The 27302-nt window shown below is 35.9% G+C and overlaps 1 protein-coding gene across 3 annotated transcripts in view; it reads right to left on the minus strand.

Moving 5' to 3' along the window:
• ZNF654 (zinc finger protein 654) overlaps nt 1–27302 on the minus strand; it is a 93066-nt gene that overhangs the window by 58253 nt on the left and 7511 nt on the right. For all 3 annotated transcript variants that reach the window (XM_079922277.1, XM_079922276.1, XM_079922275.1), the window contains exon 2: nt 12393–12538. In XM_079922277.1, the coding sequence (XP_079778403.1) occupies nt 12393–12538 (146 nt within the window). The remainder of the gene's footprint in view (nt 1–12392; nt 12539–27302) is intronic.

The following is a 27302-nucleotide window of genomic DNA, read 5'->3' on the forward strand; positions in this document are numbered from 1 at the left end:
CTGGACAGCTACATGTAAAAGAATGAAACTAGAACACTCACTAATACCATACACAAAAATAAACTCAAAATGGATTAAAGACCTAAATGTAAGCCCAGACACTATAAAACTCTTAGAGGAAAACATAGGCAGAACACTCTATGACATAAATCACAGCAAGATCCTTTTTGACCCACCTTCTAAAGAAATGGAAATAAAGCCAAAAATAAACAAATGGGACCTAATGAAACTTAAAAGCTTTTGCACAGCAAAGGAAACCATAAACAAGACGAAAAGATAACCCTCTGAATGGGAGAAAATATTTGCCAATGAAGAAATTGACCAAGGATTAGTCTCCAAAATTTACAAGCAGCTCATGAAACTCAATATCAAAAAAACAAACATGGGGCTTCCCTGGTGGCACAGTGGTTGAAAGTCCCCCTGTCGATGCACGGGACACGGGTCCGTACCCCGGTCCGGGAAGATCCCACATGCCGCGGAGCAGTTAGGCCTGTAAGCCATGGCCGCTGAGCCTGTGTGTCCGGAGCCTGTGCTCCGCAACAGGAGAGGTCACAACAGTGAGAGGCCCGCGTACCGCAAAAAAAAAAAAAAACAACCGAATCCAAAAATGGGCAGAAGACCTAAATATACATTTCTCCAAAGAAGATATACAGATTGCCAACAAACACATGTAAGCATCCTCAACATCACTAATCATTAGAGAAATGCAAATCAAAATTACAATGAGGTATCACCTCACACCGGTCAAAATAGTCATCATCAAAAAATCTACAAACAATAAATGCCGGACATGGTGTGGAGAAAAGGGAACCCTCTTGCTCTGTTGGTGGTAATGTAAATTGATATAGCCACTATGGAGAACAGTGTGGAGGTTCCTTAAAATACTAAAAATAGAACTACCATACGACCCAGGAATCCCATACTGCGCATATACCCTGAGAAAACCATAATTCAAAAAGAGTCATGTACCACAATGTTCATTGCAGCTCTATTTACAATAACCAGGACATGGAAGCAACCTATGTGCCCACTGCCAGATGAATGGATAAAGAAGATGTGGCAAATATACACAATGAAATATTACTCAGCCACAAAAGAAACGAAATTGAGTTATTTATAGTGAGGTGGATGGACCTAGAGTCTGCCATACGAGTGAAGTAAGTCAGAAAGAGAAAAACAATACTGTATGCTAACACATATATATGGAATCTAAAAAAAAAACTTGGTTTTGAAGAATCTAGGGGCAGGACAGGAATAAAGATGCACACAGAGAATGGACTTGAGGACAAGGGGATGGGGAAGCGGAAGCTGGGACGAAGTGACAGAGTGGCATGGACTTGAATATACTACCAAATGTAAAATAGACATAGCTAGTGGGAAGCAGCTGCACAGCACAGGGAGAGCAGCTCAGTGCTTTGTGACCGACCACCTAGAGGGGTGGGATAGGGCAGGTGGGAGGGAGACACAAGAGGGATGAGATATGGGGATATATGTAAATCCATAGCTAATTCACTATGTTATACAGCAGAAACTAACACACCATTGTAAAGCAATTATACTCCAATAAAGATGTTAAAAATAAAAAAAAAAGACACTTAAAAAAAAACTGCTTTTGCTGTATCCCATAAGCTTTGATATGTTGTATTTCCATTTTCATTTTTCTTAAGGTATTTTAAAATTTTTCTTTGACTTGTTCTTTGACCCACTGATTGTCAGTAAGAATGTTGTTTAATCTCCACATATTTGAGAATTTTTCAGTTTTCTTCTTGTAATTGATTTCTAGTTCCACACCATCGTGGTCAGAAAAGATGCTTGATATGATTTAAGTTTTCTAAATGTACTAAGATTTGTTTTATGGACTAACATATGATCTATCCTATTCATTTGAGAAGAGTGTGTATTCTGTTGCTTTTGGATGGAATATTCTGTAGGTCTGTTAAGTACAACTGGTTTAAAGTGTCATTCAAAGCCAATGGTTCCTAACTGATTTTGTCTGGAAGATCTATCTGTTGATGAAAAGTGGGGTATTAAAGTCCCTTACTATTATTGTATTGCTTGTCTATTTCTCCCTTAAGGTCTCTTAATATTTGCTTTATGTATTTAGGTGCGTCTGGGGGAATTTCTTTTAAGATTTCTGCATAAGGAGCAATGAGCAAAATTTTGTCAAATTTTCAGCAACTACAGATGTGTTTCGTATATGTTTTGTTTTTGTTTTCTTTTCCTTCTTACTTCAGTCCACAGTGAAAGCTGACAGTATAATGCTGTAGTCTAGCTCTATGAACCAAAGCTAGCGGGGGAAGGAAGGAAAAGTTAAAATGTTCAGATCTGTAGTTTTTCAGGGATCTGACTGAGCATAAAATTAAGACATTCAAATATTAGAAAAATTCAAACATGTATTTACATCCTTCATAATGACTATATGCATGTTCTTCTAAAGAATATCACCGATCTTCCTGATAGCAGCAGAAATAGTAACACCTTTCAGTCTACTGCTTTTTCACTCTAGTTTTAGTGTATCCACACTGATCAAGGCAATTATCAAGCTGTCCTTCCTTTAGTTAGATCAGAAAAAAATAAATACCATTTTTAAAACTACACGCATACATCCTTCTAGATTTTGATACATAGTATGGGTGAGAAGAGAGTATGTCATTATCCGATCACTTTTCACTTCTGCCAATACAAATACACCACTTAACAATCCCTGTATCTCTTTGCCATTAAAATGACTATAGTCTCAACTACTTCACTCCAAAATTAACAAAAGGAGTAATAAAAACCAAAATTACAAGGAAAAAAGATGCCAGTCCACAACTAGCGCCAAATGAAATGTTGAGCACCTAAACATGGCCAATATAAATAAATGCACATAGGTTTGTCTAATTTGACTTTAAATACAACAAATCCTGAAAACAAAATATTCTAATGAAATAGTAACGAGAAACAAAACAATGTTGAGAGAAGTTAGTGAGGGAATTTAATTAAGACCCCAAATGGACTCAAAAAGGAAGACATCTCTTCCTTAGAGAGAGAAAACAAAGAAATAGGCTAGACAGTCTTGATTTCTCTATAAAATAAACAAGATTCGCCTGTCACAAATGATTAGTAAAGATGATGGATACAAAATTGGAGACGGTTTTGAATAAGTGTTGGTCAAAATAATTGAAGAGTCTAACCTTACACCTAAAGGAACTAGAGACAGAAGAACAAACAAAACCAAAAGTTAGTAGAAGGAAAGAAATAATAAAGATCAGAGCAGAAATAAATGAAATAGAAACAAAGAAAACAATAGCAAAGATCAATAAAACTAAAAGCTGGTTCTCTGAGAAGATAAACAATATAGATAAACCATTTGCCAGACTCATCAAGAAAAAGAGGGAGAGGACTCAACTCAATAGAATTAGAAATGAAAAAGGAGAAGTTACAACAGACACCACAGAAATACAAAGCATCCTAAGAGATTACTACAAGCAACTCTATGCCAATAAAATGGACAACTTGGAAGAAATGGACAAATTCTTAGAAAGTTATAACCTTCCAAGACTGAACCAGGAAGAAACAGAAAATATGAACAGACCAATCACAAGTAGTGAAATTGAAACTGTGATTAAAAATCTTCCAATAAACAAAAGTCCAGGACTAGATGGCTTCACAGGTAAATTCTATCAAACATTTAGAGAAGAGCTAACACCCCTCTCAAACTCTTCCAAAAAACTGCAGAGGAAGGAACACTCCCAAACTCATTCTATGAGGCCACCATCACCCTGATACCAAAACCAGACAAAGATACTACAAACAAAGAAAATTACAGAGCAATATCACTGATGAATATAGATGCAAAAATCCTCAACAAAATACTAGCAAATAGAATCCAACAACACATTAAAAGGTTCATACACCGTGATCAAATGGGATTTATCCCAGGGATGCAAGGATTCTTCAATATACGCAAATCAATGTGATACGCCATATTAACAAACTGAAGAAGAAAAACCATACGATCATCTCAATAGATGCAGAAAAAGCTTTTGACAAAATTCAATACCCATTTATGATAAAAACTCTCCAGAAAGTGGGCATAGAGGGAACCTACCTCAATATAATAAAGGCCATATACAACAAACCCAGAGCCAACATCATTCTCAATGGTGAAAAACTGAAAGCATTTCCTCTAAGATCAGGAACAAGACAAGGATGTCCAATCTCACCACTATTATTCAACATAGTTTTGGAAGTCCTACCCATGGCAATCAGAGAAGAAAAAGAAATAAGAGGAATACAAATTAGAAAAGAAGAAGTAAGACTGTCACTGTTTGCAGATGACATGATACCATACATAGAGAATCTTAAAGATGCCACCAGAAAACTACTAGAGCTGATGAATGAATTTGGTAAAGTTTCAGGATACAAAATTAATGCACAGAAATCTCTTGCCTTCCTATACACTAATGATGAAAAATCTGAAAGTGAAATTAAGGAAACACTCCCATTTACCACTGCAACAAAAAGAATAAAATACCTAGGAGTAAACCTACTTAGGGAGACAAAAGACCTGTATGCAGAAAACTATATATAAGACACTGATGAAAGAAATTAAAGATGATACAAACAGATGGAGAGATATACCATGTTCTTGGATTGGAAGAATCAATATTGTGAAAATGACTATACTACCCAAAGCAATCTACAGATTCAATGCAATCCCTATCAAATTGCTAATGGCATTTTTTACAGAACTAGAACAAAAAAATCTTAAAATTTGTGTGGAGATACAAAAGACCCCGAATAGCCAAAGCAGTCTTGAGGGAAAAAAACAGAGCTGGAGGAATCAGACTCCCTGACTTCAGACTATACTACAAAGCTACAGTAATCAAGACAATATGGTACTGGCACAAAAACAGAGATATAGCGCAATGGGACAGGATAGAAAGCCCAGAGATAAACCCACATACCTATGGTCAACTAATTATGACAAAGGAGGCAAGGATATACAATGGAGAAAAGACAGTCTCTTCAATAAGTGGTGCTGGGAAAACTGGACAGCTACATGTAAAAGAATGAAATTAGAACACTCCCCAACACCATACACAAAAATAAACTCAAAATGGATTAGAGACCTAAATGTAAGATCAGGCACTATAAAACTCTTAGAGGAAAACATAGGAAGAACACTCTTTGACATAAATCACAGCAAGATCTTTTTTGATCCACCTCCTAGAGTACTGGAAATAAAAACAAAAATAAACAAATGGGACCTAATGAAACTTAAAAGCTTTTGTAAAGCAAAGGAAACTATAAGCAAGATGAAATACATCCCTCAGAATGGGAGAAAATATTTGCAAATGAATCAACGGACAAAGGATTAATCTCCAAAATATATAAACAGCTCATGCAGCTCAATATTAAAAAAACAAACAACCCAATCCAAAAATGGGCAGAAGACCTAAATAGATATTTCTCCAAAGAAGACATACAGATGGCCAAGAAGCACATGAAAAGCTGCTCAACATCACTAATTACTAGAGAAATGCAAATCAAAACTACAATGAGGTGTCACCTCACACCAGTTAGAATGGGCATCATCAGAAAATCTACAAACAACAAATGCTGGAGAGGGTGTGGACAAAAGGGAAACCTCTTGCAGTGTTGGTGGGAATGTAAATTGATATAGCCACTATGGAGAACAGTACGGAGGTTCCTTAAAAAACTAAAAATTGAATTACCCTATGAGCCAGCAATCCCACTACTGGGCATATACCCAGAGAAAACTATAACTCAAAAGGATACATGCACCCCAATGTTCACTGCAGCACTATTTACAACAGCCAGGTCATGGAAGCAACCTAAATGCCCATCAACAGACAAATGGATAAAGAAGATGTGGTACATATATACAATGGAATACTACTCAGCCATAAAAAGGAATGAAATTGGGTCATTTGTAGAGATGTGGATGGACCTAGAGACTGTCATACAGAGTGAAGTCAGAAAGAGAAAAACAAATATCGTATATTAATGCATATATGTGGAACCTAGAAAAATGGTATAGATGAACCGGTTTACAAGGCAGAAATTAAGATACAGTTATAGAGAACAAACGTATGGACACCAAGCAGGGAAAGCAGCAGGGCTGGTGGTGGTGGTGGTGTGATGAATTGGGACATGGGGATTGGCATGTATACACTGATGTGTATAAAATGGATGACTAATAAGAACCTGCTGTATAAACAAATAAATAAAATAAAATTCAAAAAAAAATAATTGAAGAGTCAGGAAGTAATAAGAGTTGTTACATGTTGTAGAGAAAGGATATACGTACTGATTGGGGCCTACAAGACTAACACCTTTTGTGGGGCCTGGCACCACTGAAAAAAAATGGCACTTTAGAATTAGTCTTTCTTCCTCTGATTTCTAGGCTGTCTCCTAAATTAGTTGAAGCCTGGACTTAAGTTATAAATGTAATCAAATAAAACATGGTTTAATATAGTAGAGACTGAAATTAGGTACAAATTCTATGAAATATGGTAAAATTCAGCAACATAATCAGAAAGGGTCACTGATCTCTCATGTAATATGTGTGGCCCATGATTGTCTAGTCACTCTAAACAAGAGGCTGAGTATACCCACTTAGTTCCATGAAAAAGAAGGCCCTTTGGTCTTCTCTCCCTATGCAACTTGACATATATACTTTTAGTGTTTGCCACTGCATATACTAAATGCTACTAGCTGAACTAGTTTCCTCCTCCAGTGGACTATGTGCGTCCTTGTGGACCTAATGGCTGCCAGGCAAATTACTACTTCCATTACTGAACCCTGCCTGGACTGCTGAAATCTATGAACATTCACTTTCCGCCTGGCTAAAGAGGCTAGAAAGGCAGCATTAAAGCTTGCTTTTATGTAAAACTTACAAAGTCTATGTTCTCTGCCTGAAGGTCTGCTTAGTTTCAGGGTGTTTGGCTTTGCTCTACCTGGAAAACTTAGAAATCAGTATTTAACTGATCTAAAACAAGAAAACAACAGGAAAAATAAACAGTCAGAACTTAATTAACTTGAATTTGCAAAAGCCCCCTAACTTCTCAGGCCTCAGTTTTCTTATCTATAAAAAAGGAATTAATTTGAGGTCCTTTTTAGTGCCAACACATACATACATACACAGCAAAATCTTCATTTCTTTAGAAAATACAGCTTACAAGGAGAGTCAACCCAGGTAAAATTATAATTAATCAATTTAAGACAATTCTCTACATAACTATTCATTTCCATAAACTTTAAAAAAACAGTCAGGTATGAATAAAAACAGAATCCAGTTTCCTTCTCTGTAAAGAACATCTTGGAAAAAGTGTAGTTTTTAGAATCTCCCAGTCTACAGAAGGCAGATCTTCACATACGTATTAATTTACAAGGTGGGTATAGGATTTTATGAAGGTAGATATACAGACCAGACAAAACTACCAGAGAATATAGTAGTTTTATGTTTAACATATATTTTGTATGCATATATTATACATATATATATTAGCATGAGACAGAATGTTATAAACATTACTTCTTTAGCTCACCTATATATTTTTTAAGTGACTAAAACTTTTAAAATACATTATATATATCATAAACAATTCTACAAATAGATATGAGTTATAATGAAATCCATTAATAACCTGATATCCTGTCCAGGCACCTTGAACATTCTGTTTACCATTCCTGGGAGTCTCTTTTGCTCCTTCATCTAATTTACTCCCATCATCCCTTCAGAGCTCAGCTCAAGTTTTAGTTCACCGAGCAAATTTTCCCTGACAGGGAAAGGTCCCCTGTTAAACTCTCTCACTGTACCCTATAATTCTTTCATACTTAACAATACGTACTAGTGGAGCCTCTTGTGTAATATCTTTTAGCTCTGTAAGGTCTTTAAAACAAGGACTCACCAATCTTATTTTCTATTTTACCTCTAGAACCAAGCACAGAGATTTACAGAATGAATGAATGAATGAATGATTATGGAATAATTGTTAGAAGAATTTTCTAGCTTAAATATTTCAATAAAATAGAACACTGTTCCAGACTCACTAACGCTTTCAATGGCACCACCATATGGCCATTTCCCCATTTTTCTTCTGGTATTAAAAGTACAATTATCTTTTCCACTAAAGTAAATTCAAATAATGCAGAAAGTTTTCTTTATAAGAAACATTACCATTTAACAAACCACTAAGATAATTTACTTTCTTTTGCCCAGCGCTGTCCATCTTAGATAAGATTTACCTTTGCTTAATACATTATTCTTTTCATGAGCAGTAGTTAAAAAAAAAAAAAAGCTAGCAAGCAGTGAAACGTAAGTCAACAAATGACTTAATTTACTTTTGAAAGCCTTAAAAACATTTTCACATTACAACACAAAAGTTAACAAGATTATACAGATGTAAAGGGGGAAATATCCAAATGGGCACTGAATCAAGAACAATGCTTCTTGCTTACAAATAATGTATTTCTTTCAATACTTATTTATTTTCCTCAGAAATCAGCAGAGAATAATTGAAGCTGCTTCAGTAGCTTTCAAAATATCATATAAAAATATTCTTTATAGTGACATCCATTACTTTTGTCTACTTAGCCAGCTCTCCTTCACACTACCGCATTCACTTCTTGAGGAAACTGCTTATCCCTCCAACATTTCTATGGTCCTCACAGGGCTGCCAATGTAGTATCCTCCTTTCCCCTAGCCATGAGGTGGGCTTGCTATCAGATAGCCAAAAATCTTACCATACTCTTCTCAACAGAGTGATTAGTTTAAGCAATTGGCACATAACCTCAGACAGGCCTGAGTTCCCAAAATATTTTGGGGAATAAAAGTGGGAGCAGAGGGTTTCTTCTCCCTTGGTTAATAAAGTAAACTTAATCCAAGAATTGTCAACAGCCCTGAGAGAATGAAGCCAAAAAAGGAATGATGGAAAGGAAGAGAACAATTCTAGATATTTTATTCTCTAGATTCGGAAAATCCTGAAACTAGCTCTAGTCCTTGCTTTTCCATGATTTAGTTATCTAATAAATCCCTCCAAGCGCTTCTTTTTTTGTTTAAACTAGGCTGGGTAGGATTTGTCAATTATAATCAAGAAGTCCTAATACTTCCCATATTTATTTAGGTATCACAAAAATAAATCTATTTTTTTAAAAATAATACATATATTTTTAAAACTTCTGTGCTCTTACAAGTCTAAATAACGTTATATTCTATCCCCTCCCACAATTTTTTTTCAGCTTTACTAGGCTATAATTAACAAATAGAAACTGTATATATTTAAGGTATACAAATTGATACATAGTGAAATGATCACCACAATTAAGCTGGTTAACATATCCATCACTTCACATAGCTTCTATAACTTTAAATATATATAAACTTTTAAAGAAGCACAATGTACATGCACTCTTTAAAATTTTTATGCATGTATGTAAATCAAAAAACATAAAAGTTCACATATATTAAATTTACACATCTTCAATATTTAAAAATGCTAAGTGTATAGAAAGGTTTCAACACTCTCTCACTGCCAATTACCCAGAATTAACAACTTTCAGTATTTTTAATAGCTGGTGATAATAAGCTCTGCTAGTATTTCTTGATTTACCAATTTTAAATATTATCTCTTAACTTCCTGCTGTGATAGAAGAGAATTAAACTCCTCACACAAGTACATCCTCCCAACAGTCATTCACTATTATTTCCTCTATTATTTATCTTTGTAACTTTAGTTACACCTTTATTTACGGTTTCATGTACTGACACTCCATTTTGTAAAATAAGAATTTTAAGGAAGGATATTAGTACCCTTGTCCTTCACTTTCAACTTGAAATTTCCATCAAATAGTCTTATACTGAAAGGTTAATAATCCTCCTCCGTTCTGTAATTATAATTATTTTTGTGCTTTAAAAGTTTGAAGTCAATAAGCATCATTTACATGAAGAAAACTATATATAAGTAACATTCAGTGCATATCTAAGTAGTTTGTTATGACTCTGTGTCATTTCCTGTTCAGATTATTTTTTCTAATTGCTTTTTTATTTCCTTTGCCTTGTCTACTTTTATCACTACCTTAAATGGTTCCAAATTCTCAAGGTGTTTCAAGTCTCCATTTTTACTGGATATTCCCCTCTTGGAGGTGACATATCTGTAAGACCTACTATTTAGCAGCGACCCTGGAACTTCTCTTCTGTCTATCTTAAGTAAAAGCTACTGTTTTCTAGATCCATTGTCATCTGGTCTTTTTATATTATACCCCATTTTTCTGGAGTACATTCTCTAATAACTTCCCAAGAAAGAGAATGTGGACAAATCAATCTCCTAGGTCCTTACATGCCTGGAAATATTGTTTCTACTCTCACACTTCACTGACAGTTTGAATGAGTATAAAATTCTACACTGAAAATAATTTCTCTTCAAAACTTCAGAGACATTGATTCATTATATTCTACCACCCACTGTTGGGTGGTAGAATATATCAACAAACATCAATCTGATGTTTGTTCCTTTGTAGGTGACCTAGTTTTTTCTCTCTAGAAGGTGTTCAAATCTGCTTTTTCATTCTTGTTATTTTCAAATTGCAAAATGATGTATTTAGCTGAGTATTTTTTATATTCATTGTGCTGAGCACTTCTTGGGCTCTTTCAGTCTGGAAGTTTATGACTTTTATTTCTGGGAAATTCTTTTATTATATATTTATTTGAAAATTTCCTCCAACATATATTCTCTAAATTCTTTTTCTGGAACTTCAGCTAGTTAAATAATGAACCTCCTACATGAAGTCACTGTATCAGTGTTCTTCTGAGCATTCCTTCACTTTGGTTTTGTTTTACATTCTAGATTATTTTTTCAACTTTACCTTGCAACTTTCCTACAGAATTTTAAATTTTAACCATCACATATTTTTAATTTCCACAAACTCATTTTTGGTATCTCTTTATTCCTTTCACACAGCATGATATGTTGATGTTTTAATGTCCTACAAATCTTCTCAACTCTCTCTGAAAATGCTAATTATAGATTTTACATTTCTCTTTTAAATTTTTTGTTTTCAACATTAACTGTATTTCTTCCAGAATTTTTTTTTAGTTTGTTTTCATTGTATTTTTTTCATGTTGAAGGCATTCCCCAAATGTCTGATGATTCTTGAATATCCATTAATATCTAAGAATAAAGCCACAAGCAGTTTAATTGGGAGCCCTGTGAGCAAGCATGTCTAGAGTTTGGTGACTGGTAAGTTTTTCTTTAGGGTAATTAAGTGATTAGGTAGCTGTCTCAAGAAGAACACTTAATTGCCAGAATACAAAGGTCACTGCTTCAAAGTCATTTAATTTCATTAGAGAAAAAAAGAAAGTATCAATGCTGTTTCCCCACCCTACCCAGGCCCTAGGGTCTAGTGAATGGCCTGAATGGAAAAACTGCAATTAACTCCTTTATCTGTATTCTCCCAAAGTATCCCATTCCCTACTCTCTATTTCATACCTATAATGTTCAAATTCTATACCTCCCTAGGATTCCAAGGGGAAGGAGGCAGGACAGATGGTCTTCCTCCTATCTTATAAGGCAGAGGATAATTTTGTTTTATATGCTACCCACAGTTTCAAAAAATGTTTTACAAATAATAAAGTATACACATACATAAAAATAAATATATAAAACAAGAGTTTTACAAAATAATACTTATCCCATGAGACACACTCTGATATTTTCTATTGTATTTTGTAATGTTGATAAATGAATTCAAACCCACTAATGTGATGTGAGTGTAATGTGAGGAACAAAAAAAGAAAAGAAAATTAAGTTGTGACTTGCTCTGACATGTTTCAAAGACACTCCTCTATCTGTTTTCTTTCCCAAAGAAAATTGTTGAAATCTTTTCATTCACTGATGACTCTTCTCTATTTTCTTTTCACTGTATTTCCCTCTTTTACTTCTTTACTATTTTAGTAGGATCTAGGAGGGCAAAAACGATAAATACAAGTGCTCAGTTTGTGATCTTTAACTCGAAGTCCTTTACAAGAATTTTTAAAAACCAAAGTTTCCTAACCTCTTTCTGGCCCGATTTAAGATCTATGATGGCTTCAACTGCTGCTGGGATTTACCATTAAAGTTTGCCAAGGGAATCTGGGGAATTAAAAAGGAAAGGAAAGTGCTAGTAGTAAACCTAAGAATCTATATAACAATTCCACTTAACTCTAAAGCTAAAAGTAAAATTGTGGTTAAATGTCCAAAATTAAACCTAAACACTTAAATGAAGAAATAGAAATCTTTTTGAGGGAAGACTTTAGGAAAGGTTTCTTCTGCAGGGAAAATAATCAAAAACCAGTTCTCAAATATATCAAGAAAATACTGTCGTAAGAAGTAAAGAGTACTTACAAAGCAAGGCTACTCAAAACATATTGTACGTGCTCACATTCATCTGGGAATGATGCACTGGCTGATGTAAAACAGCAAAGTGCAGTCTGAAGAACCTGAAGCTGTGGCAAAGGGACCTGCCATCTTCCAGCATAATCTTCAACCACCTGATAGGGAAGCAATCCAAAAAGTACATTATTAGAGAAAATGTTAAATTTGGATAAATTAAATTATACCAGATAAATTAAAATATTAGTTCAGCATGAACACATGATTTAGGAAGGGGAAAAAGTTCCTTATTGTTTAGTTTCATGGTATACATCTGAAAATAAAATGAACTATTATTTGAAAATGTGGAAAAGAAATATAGTATATAAATGACCACACAGTTCAGCTGCCAAATGTTGTAACAAATGCCTTTACATCCCATATCTAGTTTTTGTCAAAATGCCAATTATCGAATATTAAAATAGCTAGACAGTAGACTATAGTAATAAAGAAAATTAGAAATGAGCATGCATTATTATTACCATTAATATTTACAAGACTGAACTCTAAACATTCTGGCAACAAATGAGTATTATAGTGGTGTGATACTCTGATTAGGAAAGTTTAAACTGTACCATACTGAGGAGAAAAGAATACAGAATATAATCAGTCTTGGCTCTGTCACTTAACTAGTTTTATGAATTGGGTATGTCATCTTCCTTCTCTATGCAGTAGTTGCCTCACCATAAAATGGAGATAATAATGCTTATCTTGCAGATTTACTCTGAAGCTAAATTGGGAATAATTTATGAGAAAACATTTTAGAACTATCAATTGCTATAAAATGTTAATTATGATATCTCATATGCAAGACTGCTGTATTAAAACTATTATATTCTAGAAATTCATCTTATAAAACAAGTTGGCAAACTATGGCATATAGGCCAAATTCAGCCTGCTACACATTTTTGCATGACCTACAAGCTAAGAAATGGATGTTACATTTTCAAATGGTTGAAAAAAACATTTTGTGATGTATGAAAATCACATGAAATTCAAATTTCAATGTCCATAAAGTCTTATTGGAACATAACCAGGTTCATCCATTTACATATTATCTATGGCTGCTTTCCTGCTACAACAGGTTGAGTAGTTGTGACAGAAATCATATGGCTCACAAAGTCTAGAATATTTAATATCTGACCCTTTACAGAAAAAGTCTGCCAACTCCTGATTTAAAAGCTGGTAAAACTAGAGCAGAGTAGAAAAGCCAAGAACATTCAGAGCTCAAGAACTTTTCATACTAATCACTTCCTGTTGGAGATAATTTTCCATGAGTCTCTTGTATTTCCACAGTTTTTTAAAAGAGGCCCTGACTGCCTTCATCCTTTCAAAGATGTTTACAGGGAACAGCCTTGAAAAATAGAGATGATATCCATGATGCCCCTGCCCAAAGCAATGTGTCTCTCTGGAGCAAAGGTCAGGCAGATATGCTTGCAGACCATTATAAAAGATTAGGACTCCCTAAGCTTGGGGTTCCTAAGCTGTGATATAAACTTACTATGAGTTCAGGATCCACCTGGGCCATTCACATCACCTTTGTGACACTTGAGGGGCAAAGGGAATCATCATGAACTTGAAGCACATGCTGCTTACTGTGCCATGAGTAACAGAGTCTGCTATCTCTGATCCAGGAGTTTCATGTCTTGGGCCAGCATTTGTGAAACTGTGGCAATCTACCTTAGATAAAATCCCAGACACTTCACACTTGTTTGACAATTCCAAATTGCATTACCAGGTGTCTAGCATGTCTCCAATGTTTCTAGGAACATGTATGGATAAAGAAGAAAGCTAGAGAGTATCAGCTCTGTGAACTTGTATCCCCCTTCTATATCTAGTAGTCCTTACTAGCTGGGAAGTAAAAACTACTAGTAACTATGATGACTCCAAGTAGGACAAATTTTTCCAAACCACCACAGGCAAAAAAAAAAAAAAAAAAAAAAAAAAAGAAGAAGAAGGAGAAGAAGGTTAGATAAATGGTGGTTTCCTGGCTTTAAATTTTCTCTTCACTAAAGTGTTTGACCACCTTTATTGCCTCTTTTTGGCCCCCACACCACGATTCTGGTGCCACATAAAAAACAGGTACTAACAGACTCACATTTTTTCTACCTTTAATCCGAAATTGTTTGCCCTAATACATTTCTACTTACAACCTTATGCACTTCCTATTTATGGGCTGGGTTTATCTCCTTAGAAGAGAAGCTTTCTACTTTCTCAGGTTCTGTTCTCATTGTAGCTTCCCTCATTCACCAAGATTCGGCTATTAATACCCTGCCTCATCCAGCTGAGCCCAAACCTAACACAATAAAAGTACTTGTGCACGACACCCCCAGTAGGTTTCCCACAATACCCTTTAAGGGACATAAACAAAACTGGCTGAAATTTACATACAGTTGCCCTCAGTATCTGTGGAGGATTGGTTCCAGGATCCCCCACCCCATACCAAAATCTGCAGATGTTCAAGTCCTTTATATAAATAATGTATTTGCATATAACCTACACACGTCCTCTCGTATACTTTAAATCATCTCTAGATTACTTATAATACCTAATACAATGTAAATACTATGTAAATAGTTGCTAGCGCATAGCAAATTCAAGTTTTGTGTTTTGGAACTTTCTGGAATTTTTTTTCCAAATAGTTTTGATCCACAGTTGGTTGAATCCACAGATGTGGAACCTACAGATACAGAGGGCTGACTGTATCTTCTTATACTGTTTAATGTCATGCCAGACACTAATAATTCACTATAACATTCACTATAACACCACTTTTTAAATATTTTCCTTAAAATATGTAAAACTATACATTACACTATCTTTTTACTTTGAAAGTTTTCTCCTGCATTATAACTGTTATCATAAGCACTCAGGTAATGAGAGCTGATAACCATGACATCATAATCTGAATGTGCTCTACCAGGTCACTGTGCGGTGAGCAACACATCCTACATTTGTCATTTTCTTTGGTATTCTAATAAGTAACAGTTTTTACTGTTACTATGTAAAGAACTGCTGTATAATTACATTCTTTACTTACGAACATCATCCAAATTACTACAGACTAAAATGTGTCCCCCTAAAGTTCATGTATTGAAGTCTTAACCCCAGTGTGACAGTATCTGGAAATAGGACTCTTAGGAAGTAATTTAGGTTAAATGATGTGATAAGGAAGGGGTCCTAATCAGATAGTATTGGTGGCCTTATAACAAGAGGAAGAGAGGAGAGATCTTTCTGTCCCTCTACATGCATGCACTGAGGGAAGGCGATGGTGAGGCCACAGAGAGAAGGCAGCAGCCTGCAAGCCAGGAAGAGCATCTTTGCCAGAACTCAACCATGCTGGCACCCTGATCTCAGACTTCTAGCCTCAAGAACTGAGAAAATAAATTTCTATTGTTTAAGCTGCCAAGTCTGTGATATTTTGTTATGGCAGCCAGAGCTGCCTAATACACAAATGTATAAAAATAATACAAACGTAGCAGTCTAGGAACCCCTAAAATGTCATATAAAGTGATTGACTAAAATATGATTATCTGTTTCTTAACTGAATTCTCCTTTTTTCTAATGTAACAATGAAGACTACCAAACACTAGTTTGTCACTGAGCAAACAATCCTCTTGATTTCTAAATCCAGGTAATAATAGACTAGATCATTAACATAGTTATCACACATGACTTTACTTCCATTAGCTGGCCATTCACATCCCTGTCATTTTCCTACCTGAAACCTCCCACTGGCATCAACTTTCATTATTTATATCAAACACTTCACAGGTGTCAGTGGAGCTGTTCACTAATGTTAATTTCATTACCTGTTTACAGTGAATCCACCCACTTTTAAAATCTGATTTACAAACCATGGCCATTATCGTATGTGATTAGCCACATCACAACTACCTTCCATTCTAAGAGCTTCAAAAAATGCCTATAATACATGCCAATCTATGCACTGAATAAATTTGTTAATCTTCTAAATACCTAAAATAAACATTGTAAGAAACATTAAGTTAGCCTTTTCCCCACCCCCTTTCAGTATGATTAGGTTATTCATTTGTAATATACCTACTATATATATATATATATATATACACACAATTTCCTAGCTCTGTCCATTGAGAGGGCCACACAGCAATGACACCTCAGTAGCAACATACACACTTAGGGCCCAAATCTTGGTTTCTAAACACTATTCTCCAATATGAGGAACTTGGGGCTCCTCAGGCACAAGGAACTTGGGCTGCTCAAGCCCTCCTCCAGCAGGGATGGAACAGGGAAAATAACTAGATGAAATGCTGAAACAGTGATGGAATATAAGAACATGGGAGCCAACCTGAAGGTGCTCCGAGCAGTTAAATCTAGAACAATTTGAGCAACAAAATAAATGATGGTAGTATTGGACTTTAATCCATAAAACCAGATAAATATCCATGAGTCCCTACAAATAATCAAATTAATCAGTAAGTGTAAGAGACAGCTCTTCCTCACAGAAGAAGACTAATTAATAAACATAGAACAAAAGAGAGAAATAGAGAATCACCATTAGGCAAATACTGTACACAGCAATGAATGTTGCAGACAAGATCCATGGAACAATGCTAATATTAGTGGGTGAAAAGTTTGAGGATGCAGGATTTGCAGTTTCAAAGCATCTCCCGCAAGACGGTTATCAACTACAAACAGATAGCAACTTTAGAGTGGAGAAACCCCACGGACACAAACTTAACAAAGCCATCAAGGTAATATCACTAATAAGTAATAAAGCATATTATTATCATAAATCTCTTGATATGAAGCCCCAAGAAATACAAAAGCATTTTTGTGGTACTTTTGCCAAAAATGCATAAACTCATTCCAATCATGAGAAATCATCAAACAAACCCAAACTGTAGGATATTCTACCAAAAAAATTGATCAGTACTCTTCAAACATGTTAAGGTCGTGAAAGAAAAAACAGAAGAACTGTTACAGAATAGAACAGACTAAGGAGAAATACAACTAAATACAATGTGAGATCAGAAATAACACCCTGGAACAGAAAAAGAGCATTGGTGGAAAACCAGTGAAAAGTATCACTCCCAGAAGACTCTCATCTCCCTTCTTGAGTATGTTGCATCCATATGGTATGAGGCTGGCCAGAGTTCTCCCTGTGGCTGCCTGAGTATCAACTTAAAGACCCAATTTTTCTCTTAAGTAGGTCCAAAGGTAAATAGTAGGCTCATTTTAAAGGCTTTAGATCAGTTTTGGTACCCATCAATTTTTTCTTTGATTTCAAACTCACTAGAGAGAATAATATACTAAATGCTCCCTGTATAAACATTAAAATTGGCACACAGACAAGGGAACCCCAAATATAAGGAAATGTATATGAATATCAAATGAACATGTTGGGTGAACAAATATCTTCTTCTGCCCGCAGCTGGTGATATCCACAGATGTGTGTGCACATGATAATGTCTTAACTAGCATGGGCTAAGCAAAATTCTAAATCTGACTTCAATTTAGCATGGCCACTAAGGCAAAAGAAATAAAAGCAAAAATAAACAAATGGGACCTAAACTTAAAAGCTTTTGCACAGCAAAGGAAACCATCAACAAAAGGAAAAAAACCTACGGAATGGGAGAAAATATATGCAAATGATGCGACCAAGGGGTTAATATCCAAAATATACAAACAGCTCATACAACTCAATTAGAAAAAAAAATCCAATCAAAAAATGAGCAGAAGACCTGAAAAGACATTTTCCCAAAGAAGACATACAGATGGCTAACAGGCACATGAAAAGATGCTCAATATCGCTAATTATAAGAGAAATGCAAATCAAAACCACAATTAGGTATCACCTCACACCTGTCAGAATGGCTATCATCAAAAAGTCTACAGATAACAAATGTTGGAGAGGATATGGAGAAAGGGGAACCCTTCTACACTATTGGTGGGAATGTAAATCGGTGTAGCCACTGTGGAAAACAGTATGGAGGTTCCTTAAAAAACTAAAAATAGAAATACCATATGATCTAGCAATTCCACTTCTGGGTATATATATGGAAAAAAGCCCACAAAAACATTAATTCGAAGATACATGTGCCCTGATGTTCACAGCAGCAGTATTTACAATAGCCAAGACATGGAAGCAACCCAAGTGCCCATCAAGAGATAACTGAATTAAGATGTGGCATATATATACAATGCAATATCAGCCACAAAAAAATTAAAAAATACTGCCATTTGCAGCAACATGGATGGACCTAGAGAATATTATGCTTGGTGAAATATGTGAAAGACAAATACTATATGAAATATGTGGAATCTAAAAAATAATACAAATGAATGTATATGCAAAACAGAAACAGACTCACAAATATAGAAAACAGACTCGTAGTTACCAAAGGGGAATGGGAAGGGGGGAGGGACAAATTAGGGGTGTGTGATTAACAGATACAAGCTGCTATATATAAAAGATAAGCAACAGAATATACCATAAAGCACAAGGAATTATACCCATTATCTTGTAATGACCTATAATGGAATATAATCTGCAAAAATAATGAATCATTATGCTGCACATCTGAAATTAACACAATATTGTAAATCAACTATACTTCAATTAAAAAAAAAAAATTAGCATAGCCTGGCCACAGATGGTATTACAGGTGTGGCTGAGGCAATAATTATATTATTGAATTTTTTAAATGTCCATTAGCCGTATAGGTTTTTTAGATATTAGTAGGTGGAAATCCTTTTTGTTCCTTCTGTCTGGTTTCTCAACAAAGACTACAAGCCAGAGGATTAAACTGAAAAGCTGGTTAAGTTCCATATGGGTCTTAGCACACTAGTGTGTTAATGTCTAGACTTTAAATTGTTAATATTAGTCTTAGATCAGCTGACTTAATTCTGTCCCTCTTAATTTTGTTCTCAGAGAACAGCTCTTATATTCATGTGACTTGTCCAAAGGCTTCTAGAGTCACTGTCATAATATAATCTCTAGTAACTTCTGAGATTGATATGTACACAAATCATCAAAGCTATAGATGTCAAGATTTTATCTGAGTTCAGTGAAGATGTCCAGTGGATTTTATTAAGTGCAGAGATAAAGAAGGGTCAAGGTTCTTTATTGTTTAGGGCATAAATCACTTTCCTAGGATGAGGAAGAAGAAAAGCTCAATGGAATTATTACAAAGTCAAAGCCAAAAGGGAAACTTTTAAAAGGCCTATGCCTCAAAACCTAACTTTAGGTACCAGGTTTGCTTAGTCTCAAGAAGAGCTAAATTTGTTTTAAAAAGATGATAAACTTTCAATTAAAGTAACAGTGGAAGAGTTAAAGTAAATAAAAAAAAGGAGGTCATGTTAAGATGGAAGAAGAGAGGGACTTCCTTAAAAGTAAGTTCAATCTCAGAAGCTAGACTAGTCAGATATGAAAAAAGACAAAGGAAATATATATACCAGAACTATGTGTTCCTAAAGATGGAATGGGGGCAGAAAGTATTTTAGTTGCTACTCATCAGAAAGGAAGGGTGACTGACTCCAAAGGTATCTAACAGAGGGATAGCAGGTAACTGTAGGATGGAAATCTCGGTGAACTGAACTGGAAATTCAAGTATGGTAAGATGGTATTTTAAAGAAACAGATAGAAAGTACATAATAAAAGTGAAAAAAAACACACCATGAAGACTGCGTACAGATTTGAAAGGTTAAAAAAAGCTAAGGGATTACCTTTAAATACCTGAAGAATTTCAGGTGCATTTCAAATTACTAGTTATTACAGAGGGCAATGTATGGTATGGCATGGTGTCACAAAGAAAAGTGCCCCAGGAACTCAAAGTTAGGCCTCAGGGAGTGGACAAGGAAAAGCAAAACTGAAGAAAAACAAAATAAGAGGTCAGACCTAGGTTTTATGTTGAGCTGGTAAGACTTCCTTAAACCTGGGAGAAGAGAGTGGGAAAAATCTGTTTGATAATAAATGCTTTTTTTTTTTTTTTTTTTTTTTGCGGTACGCGGGCCTCTCACTGTTGTGGCCTCTCCCGTTGCGGAGCACAGGCTCCGGACGCACAGGCTCCGCGGCCATGGCTCACGGGCCCAGCCGCTCCGCGGCATGTGGGATCTTCCCAGACCGGGGCACGAACCCATGTCCCCTGCATCAGCAGGCGGACTCTCAACCACTGCGCCACCAGGGAAGCCCGATAATAAATGCTTTTTGATAAACTCAGAATTCCTTGACTTTCATCTCTGACATTATGGCAGATCTTAGAAGACATAATTGAAGAATAATAAAACCTAAGCCCAAAAGCAAAGAGAAAGGGAAAGGAAGACAAGAGGGGCCAACTTAAGAATAGGCTAAAATATAAACAAAAACAGAAACCAACTATGTTTATCTGAAATGGCATATCCTATTATTGCTGAAAGAAACGTGACAAAAAGGAATGTTTACACTGCCAATGAGGTAGAACAAATTATGCAAGGCCTATAACAGTTAAAAGCAGAATAAAGAAAAGGTCTAGAGAAGCAAGTAGCTGAAGAGGTACTGTCTTTACTGGGCTCCTATGAGTGCAGACATCAGAAACATTAAAAGTAGCTTCATTTCAGGTACCCATTTATGGTTATTATCCAAATAATACAAATATGGGGCACAAGAGGAGTGCTTTTATGATTTTAGCTCAATAGGCCTAAGAATTTCAGGGGAAGTGGCAAAAGCCAAGGTAGCACAGGGCTAAAAATGTCTTGGCACAGGTTGGGGACGGAGGAGTCCAGAGACAAGAGCAGGACACTAGAGCTATGGAAATTGCAAGGCTGGAGCCTTGTGGGGCCTTGTAGAGATTATACTTTGAGCTTTACACACTGCAAGTAAGTGATACACTCTTTACAAGAGGCAGTATAGAAATTGGTGCCACTAAACAGAATCTATACTCACTGTAGCAAAGGAGTACCAGGACAACACAGAAAAAATGGAAAGTAAAAGCTTTTTTTTTTTTTTTTTTTGCGGTACGCGGGCCTCTCACCACTGCGGCCTCTCCCGTTGCAGAGCACAGGCTCCAGATGCGCGGGCTCAGCGGACATGGCTCACGGGCCCAGCTGCTCCACAGCATGTGGGATCCTCCCAGACCGGGGCACGAACCTGTGTCCCCTGCATCAGTAGGCGGACTCTCAACCACTGCGCCACCAGGGAAGCCCGTAAAAGCTTTTAATATAAAGGAAATCTAAAGGAAGAGACATCAAGTATGACCTTGGTGCCTGTGGCTATAATCCATGGAAATTTATAAACTCTGCAAGACAGAAATTCAGACACAGCTTTCAAGGAAGTAGGAACGTTCAGGTAAAGTGCTTCCACCCCTCAGAAAAATATCATAAGCACACAGTGGCACAACCACTTGATGAATTTTCCCAGTACAACTTTACAAGTTATAGACACTGGCAGTTGCCATAACTGACTGGCACCCTGGTAAAGTTGAAACCAAAACTGACTTGTTACCCTGTTTTTTGTGCACCCATCTTTCCTCTAATATCCATCTTTAGTGATATCACTAAATCCTACTGGCGAAAGTGATGTGAGTCAACTGTATTATGTACTAAATTCAAGGAATTACTAGTGTTTCTAAATTTAATGGGTGTTGGCTGGTTAAAATATTAAGTGTTTGCCCACTGACCTTCCGGATTCTTTAAAAAGTAAGATTGGAGGCTAAATAATTTTCCTTTTGAGGTGTGAAAGAAGCCACTCCCAGTCAGAGGAGCACGACCAAGCTATAGCTCCTGAAAACTCCCCAACCCTAACCAGACAGGCACACTCTGTCTCTGATTACGCAATATTCCAGGAAGGCAAGAATTTCATATCTTAACCTCTATGGGACTCTAGTTTTTAATTTCTCTTTGTGAACTTGATAATGGGAAACAATTCATTTGACCCAAATGAAGTGTTTCTGACAGACAAAGCAAAGGCCAAGTGGCAGGAGAATAGTTATTCAAGTCGAAGGAGGGGGCAAAAACACTAGGGTAGCTGAAGGTAAGTAGTAGACACAAAGAGTAATAGGGGACAAGTCAAAGAGCTAGACAGGGGCTGGATCACGAAGCCCTGCAGTCCATGGTAAGAATTCTGGCTTTGACCCTGAGATAGAAAAGCATGGAAGGTTTAGAAGAGACCTCACTCATGTCTTTAAAAGGATCACTTTGGCTGTGTGGAGAAAAAACTGAGAAAAACTAAAAGCTGGGAGATAAAATTGTCCAGGAGAAAGACAACTGTAGCTTGGACCAAGGTTGTAACAGCAGTTACAGTAGTCAGATATGCTTTTTCTCCCTTATTAGATGATTCAGTTCCTTGAGGGAAGGGGTTGTGACCTTTTCCTCCCTAAATCCCCTGTAATCATTAGGATGAAGCTTTCCACATAGTACACAGCCAATGTTTTCTTTCAGGAATATCTTCTACAACACTTTTATGTATCTAGATCTATGCCTAAGATAATTAAGGATAATTCAATTGACTGACATTAAGAAAAAGTAAGTTACGTATACATTGTCAGATAGGCACATATGCAGCATTTTATGACCACCTATTAAGTTATGAGCAATTAATAGTTGTTGAAGTTAAATTCAAAATATAAAAGAGAGGATAAAGAATCTCAAGAGTTAAAGGGCGACTTCCCTGGTGATGCAGTGGTTAAGAGTCCGCCGGCCAATGTCAGGCACACGGGTTCAAGCCCTGGTCCGGGAAGATCCCACATGCCGCGGAGCAACTAAGCCAGTGCACCACAACTACTGAGCCTGCTCTCTAGAGCCCGCGAGCCACAACTACTGAGCCCACATGCCACAGCTACTGAAGCTCCCACGCCTAGAGCCCGTGTTCCGCTACAAGAGAAGCCACCGCAATGAGAAGCCCGTGTACCACAACGAGGAGTAGCCCCCACTCGCCGCAACTAGAGAAAGCCCACGCACAGCAACGAAGACCCAATGCAGCCAAAAATTTAAAAATTAATTAATTTAAAAAAAGAGTTAAAGGGCAATGTATGTGGAATCTAAAATATGGCACAAATGAAACTATTTACAAAACAAAAACAGACTCACAGACATAGAGATCAGACTTGTAGCTGCCAAGGGGAAGGGGGAAGGGAGAGGGATGGACTGGGAATTTGGGGTTGGTAGATGCCAACTATTACATTTAGAATGGACAAACAACAAGGTCCTACTGTATAGCACAGAGAACCATATCCAATCTCCTGGGATAAACCATAATGCAAAGCAATATTTTAAAAAGAATATTAAAAAAATGTGTATATGGTAAAACTAAGTCACTTTGCTGTAAGCAGAGATTGGCACAACACTGTAAACCAACTATACTTCAATTAAAAAAGGCTAACTAGTAATTCAAAATAATAAAATTTGAACAACAGTAATAAAAAAAAGTTAAAGGACAAAATGGCTTCAGTTAATAAAGAATTTTTAAGAAACTATCAACAGAATAACAGAAGAATTTATTTTTTTCAAAAACATCAAGAAAGGACTGCAGAAGAGTTAAGTCCCATAAAGAGAAGCAGAAATAGCATATCTGCTCTTTACAAACACAGGATGAAATGTAGCAAATCAAAATAATAAAAAAGGATGAATGACTTTTAAGGTTCTCATAACTCAGTTCTATCTAATTTTTTTTCACAACTTTCTCCCCTCTTGATTATGTTATGTACACTCACTATAGTGAATCTGGATACTTAAAAAAATCATCCATCATTTTCTGCCCATATATCACCACTATTAACATCTTGGTAATTTCTCTTTTCTAGCTGTGTGACTTGGGGTTAGCTGTTTAACCTCTCTGCATCTCATCTAAAATGAAGATAAAAATAGTATCTATCTCACAGGGTTGTTGAAAAGAATAAATAAGAAAGTAGGACATGAGCTGACACACTTTTTTTTGAAAGGGCCAGAAAGCAGCTTATGGGCCATACATTCTCCATCTCAACTATTTAACCCTGCTATATCATGAAAGCAGCCATAGAAAATACAGAAGTGAAAGGGCAAACCCCAATAAAGTTTTATTTGCAAAAGTAGGCAGTGCTGCTTGTATCACAATGGCTTACAGCAAAGGTTCATAACCTGTTGGTGTGTTTGGATGATTGTGGTCTGTGTTTGTTTAGCAAGTTTTGAAATTCTTAAGAGAATGTGATAAAAACAAACAAAAAACCTTAGACCGGCTCACCAAGGAAATGTAAATACAACTTTTTTTTTGCAAATAATTTCAGCGTTCACAGACTTCCTGAAGTACACGAATGGCCCCTACGGATTATCATCAAGAAATCCTGTTTCTAGTGAAATAGCTCATTTGATTTTTCTTTACGGCACTTTCCCCCTCTAAAATACGGTGAGAATGGACCAGCCTATATTCGAACTGTATAATCCTGCTACAAACAAATTTTTCCACCTAATATTTTTGTCATTGTACTTTATTTTCCTAGATCATTTATAGTCATTGAGGACATAATTTTTTAAGGTTGAATAATATTTTAGTTTATGAGGGTTGAAAAATGTTCAACTGTTTTAGATGTTCTGGTTGCTTTTCCATTTTCAACTCATTCCTTTCATTAATTACAATTAATGCTATGATGAAGCACTTTAATCCAAATTTACATTTCCTCAGAAATTAATGCTATAAGTCAAAAAGTACAAATTATTTTTAAAGTTTCTAATATATTTTGATGAATTATGGTTCAGAAAGGTTATGGTGATTTCTGCTCCCACCATTTGAAAATGAGATATCCATTTCACCATACCCTCATGAGCATGGAATATAAATCTTAAACTTTACTAACAAGTTCTATAATCTGAAAGATCTTTGGCAAAAGCTTTCAAAACATAGTAAAGGATAGATAATAAAGTCTAAAAATGTACATCCACTGTGCTCTGGGTTAGTAAGATTTCAAGATATTCAAGGTTGAATCTTAAATAATATGGAGAAACAAACTTTAAAATTTTAATCATTAAGAAACACATCTAAAATATATTCCATACCCTTCAGCCTTCAAAACACAAGGTAATAACATAAAGTAACAGGTCTGTAATCATCATAACTCTTGCATTTAAAAAATAACCATTATAGTGAACCACTGCTTCAGAGCAAAGCATATCCCACTCAGGTAAGTTGGGGGAAAAAATAAAAAAGGTTGAGAATCACTTCTTACAGGGAACCTCTGATAGCTTAAGTTCGATTTTTTTTCTCTCTTTTACATTCAAGAACATCTTTAGTTTCTGCTGCCTTGAGTCTTTTTAAATCACTACTTTTACTCAGTCAATAATTGCGTAAGTATGCTGTAGTACATATCAATACATATGCAGATGCTATAACAGATACCAAATGCATATTCCTAGATACAATATATGTGTATGTTGGAATGGTTAAGTACACGGGCTCTTGACAGATGGGCCAGGATTCCAACCTGACTTAATCAAACCATTTAACCTCTCTTGGCCTTAAGTTTCCTGATCTGTAAAATGAGAATAATGGCACATACCCTGTGGGATAGTGGATTAAATGAGACAGAACAGGTAAAAGACTTATCACAGTACCTGACACATGGAAAACACTCAAAATATTATAAGTTATATACATAGCACTCCAATAAAATAAATAAATCTTCCAGATACTAAAAATATAACACACACATATCAAATCATTGGCAACAGTGATCAGCGAATATTTAGAACATTTCAACTTTAGGGTAACCAAAACAGATATGGGTTAATTTTAGTAAACTCTAGTTATAGAACTATATATTAATAAATTGTGTACATGTTTTATTGGGGTATCATGTGTATACATATTTTCAAGGTACACAGAACAATGTTGTACACTTATCTATTAATATCTACTGATACAACTACTTTTCTAATTTCTCCTTCTCCTTTCACTTCTCTCTTTTACCACAAATGTAGCCAGAAAATGAGGATATCCCCTTCTTTCTCAAAGTTAATTAACTGATCAATTACAGTATATCACTCAACTCTGAATAACTACTCCAGTCTGACTCCTGCTCCCATCGTTACATCAAAACAGCTCTGCTTAAAGTCACCAAAGACCTGCACGTTAATTCAATGGTTGGATCTCATTAGCTTTTGATGCCAGTTACTATTCACTCCATCCTGAAATATTCTCTTTTCTTGTCTTCTGTGACACCATAGTTCCCTGGTTTTCTCCAAGCTCTTTAATCCTTCTCAGACTTCATTTGAAGACTCAACCTCTTCTACCAGGCCATTTAACTATGGAGTTTCTGAAGCTTCACTTCTAAGTCCTCTTCTTTACTCACTCTATATTATCTCCTTATGTGAGCTCATTCACACACACGGCTTCAAATACCATCCACACAACTATGATTGACCAGATCTCACTTCTGAGCTCTGGATTATGTAAATCTAGCCATCTTTAAGATCTCTTCTTCAGTGAGGATACGTACCTTAAATTCAACAAGTTCAAACTAAACCAAAGAATCTCAGCCAAGTTCAACTTGCCCAAGAATGCCTTTTATTAGCCTGCATTTTATAGTATTATACCTTTTCTTCATAGAACTTATAAAAGTTATACCTACATACAAAAACAGAGACAATGCCTCTTTATCACTATATGCCCAGTGCCTTATATAGTCATTCGTCAGGATCTGGGAGACTGGCTCCAGAACCACCCCCCAACCCCTACCCCCACTCACAGATATCAAAATCTACAGGTGCTCAAGTCTCTCATATAAAATGATGTGGTATTTGAATCTACACATATCCTCCCGTATATTTTAAATCATCTCTAGACTACTTAAATACCTAATACTATGTAAATGCTATATAAATAGTTGCCGGTGTGCAGCAAATTCAAGGTTTTTTTTTTTGGAACTTTTTCCCCCAATATTTTTTCATGTCCGGTTG

This window comes from Stenella coeruleoalba, assembly GCF_951394435.1.
Source record: "Stenella coeruleoalba genome assembly, chromosome: 5".
Taxonomy (NCBI): domain Eukaryota; kingdom Metazoa; phylum Chordata; class Mammalia; order Artiodactyla; family Delphinidae; genus Stenella; species Stenella coeruleoalba.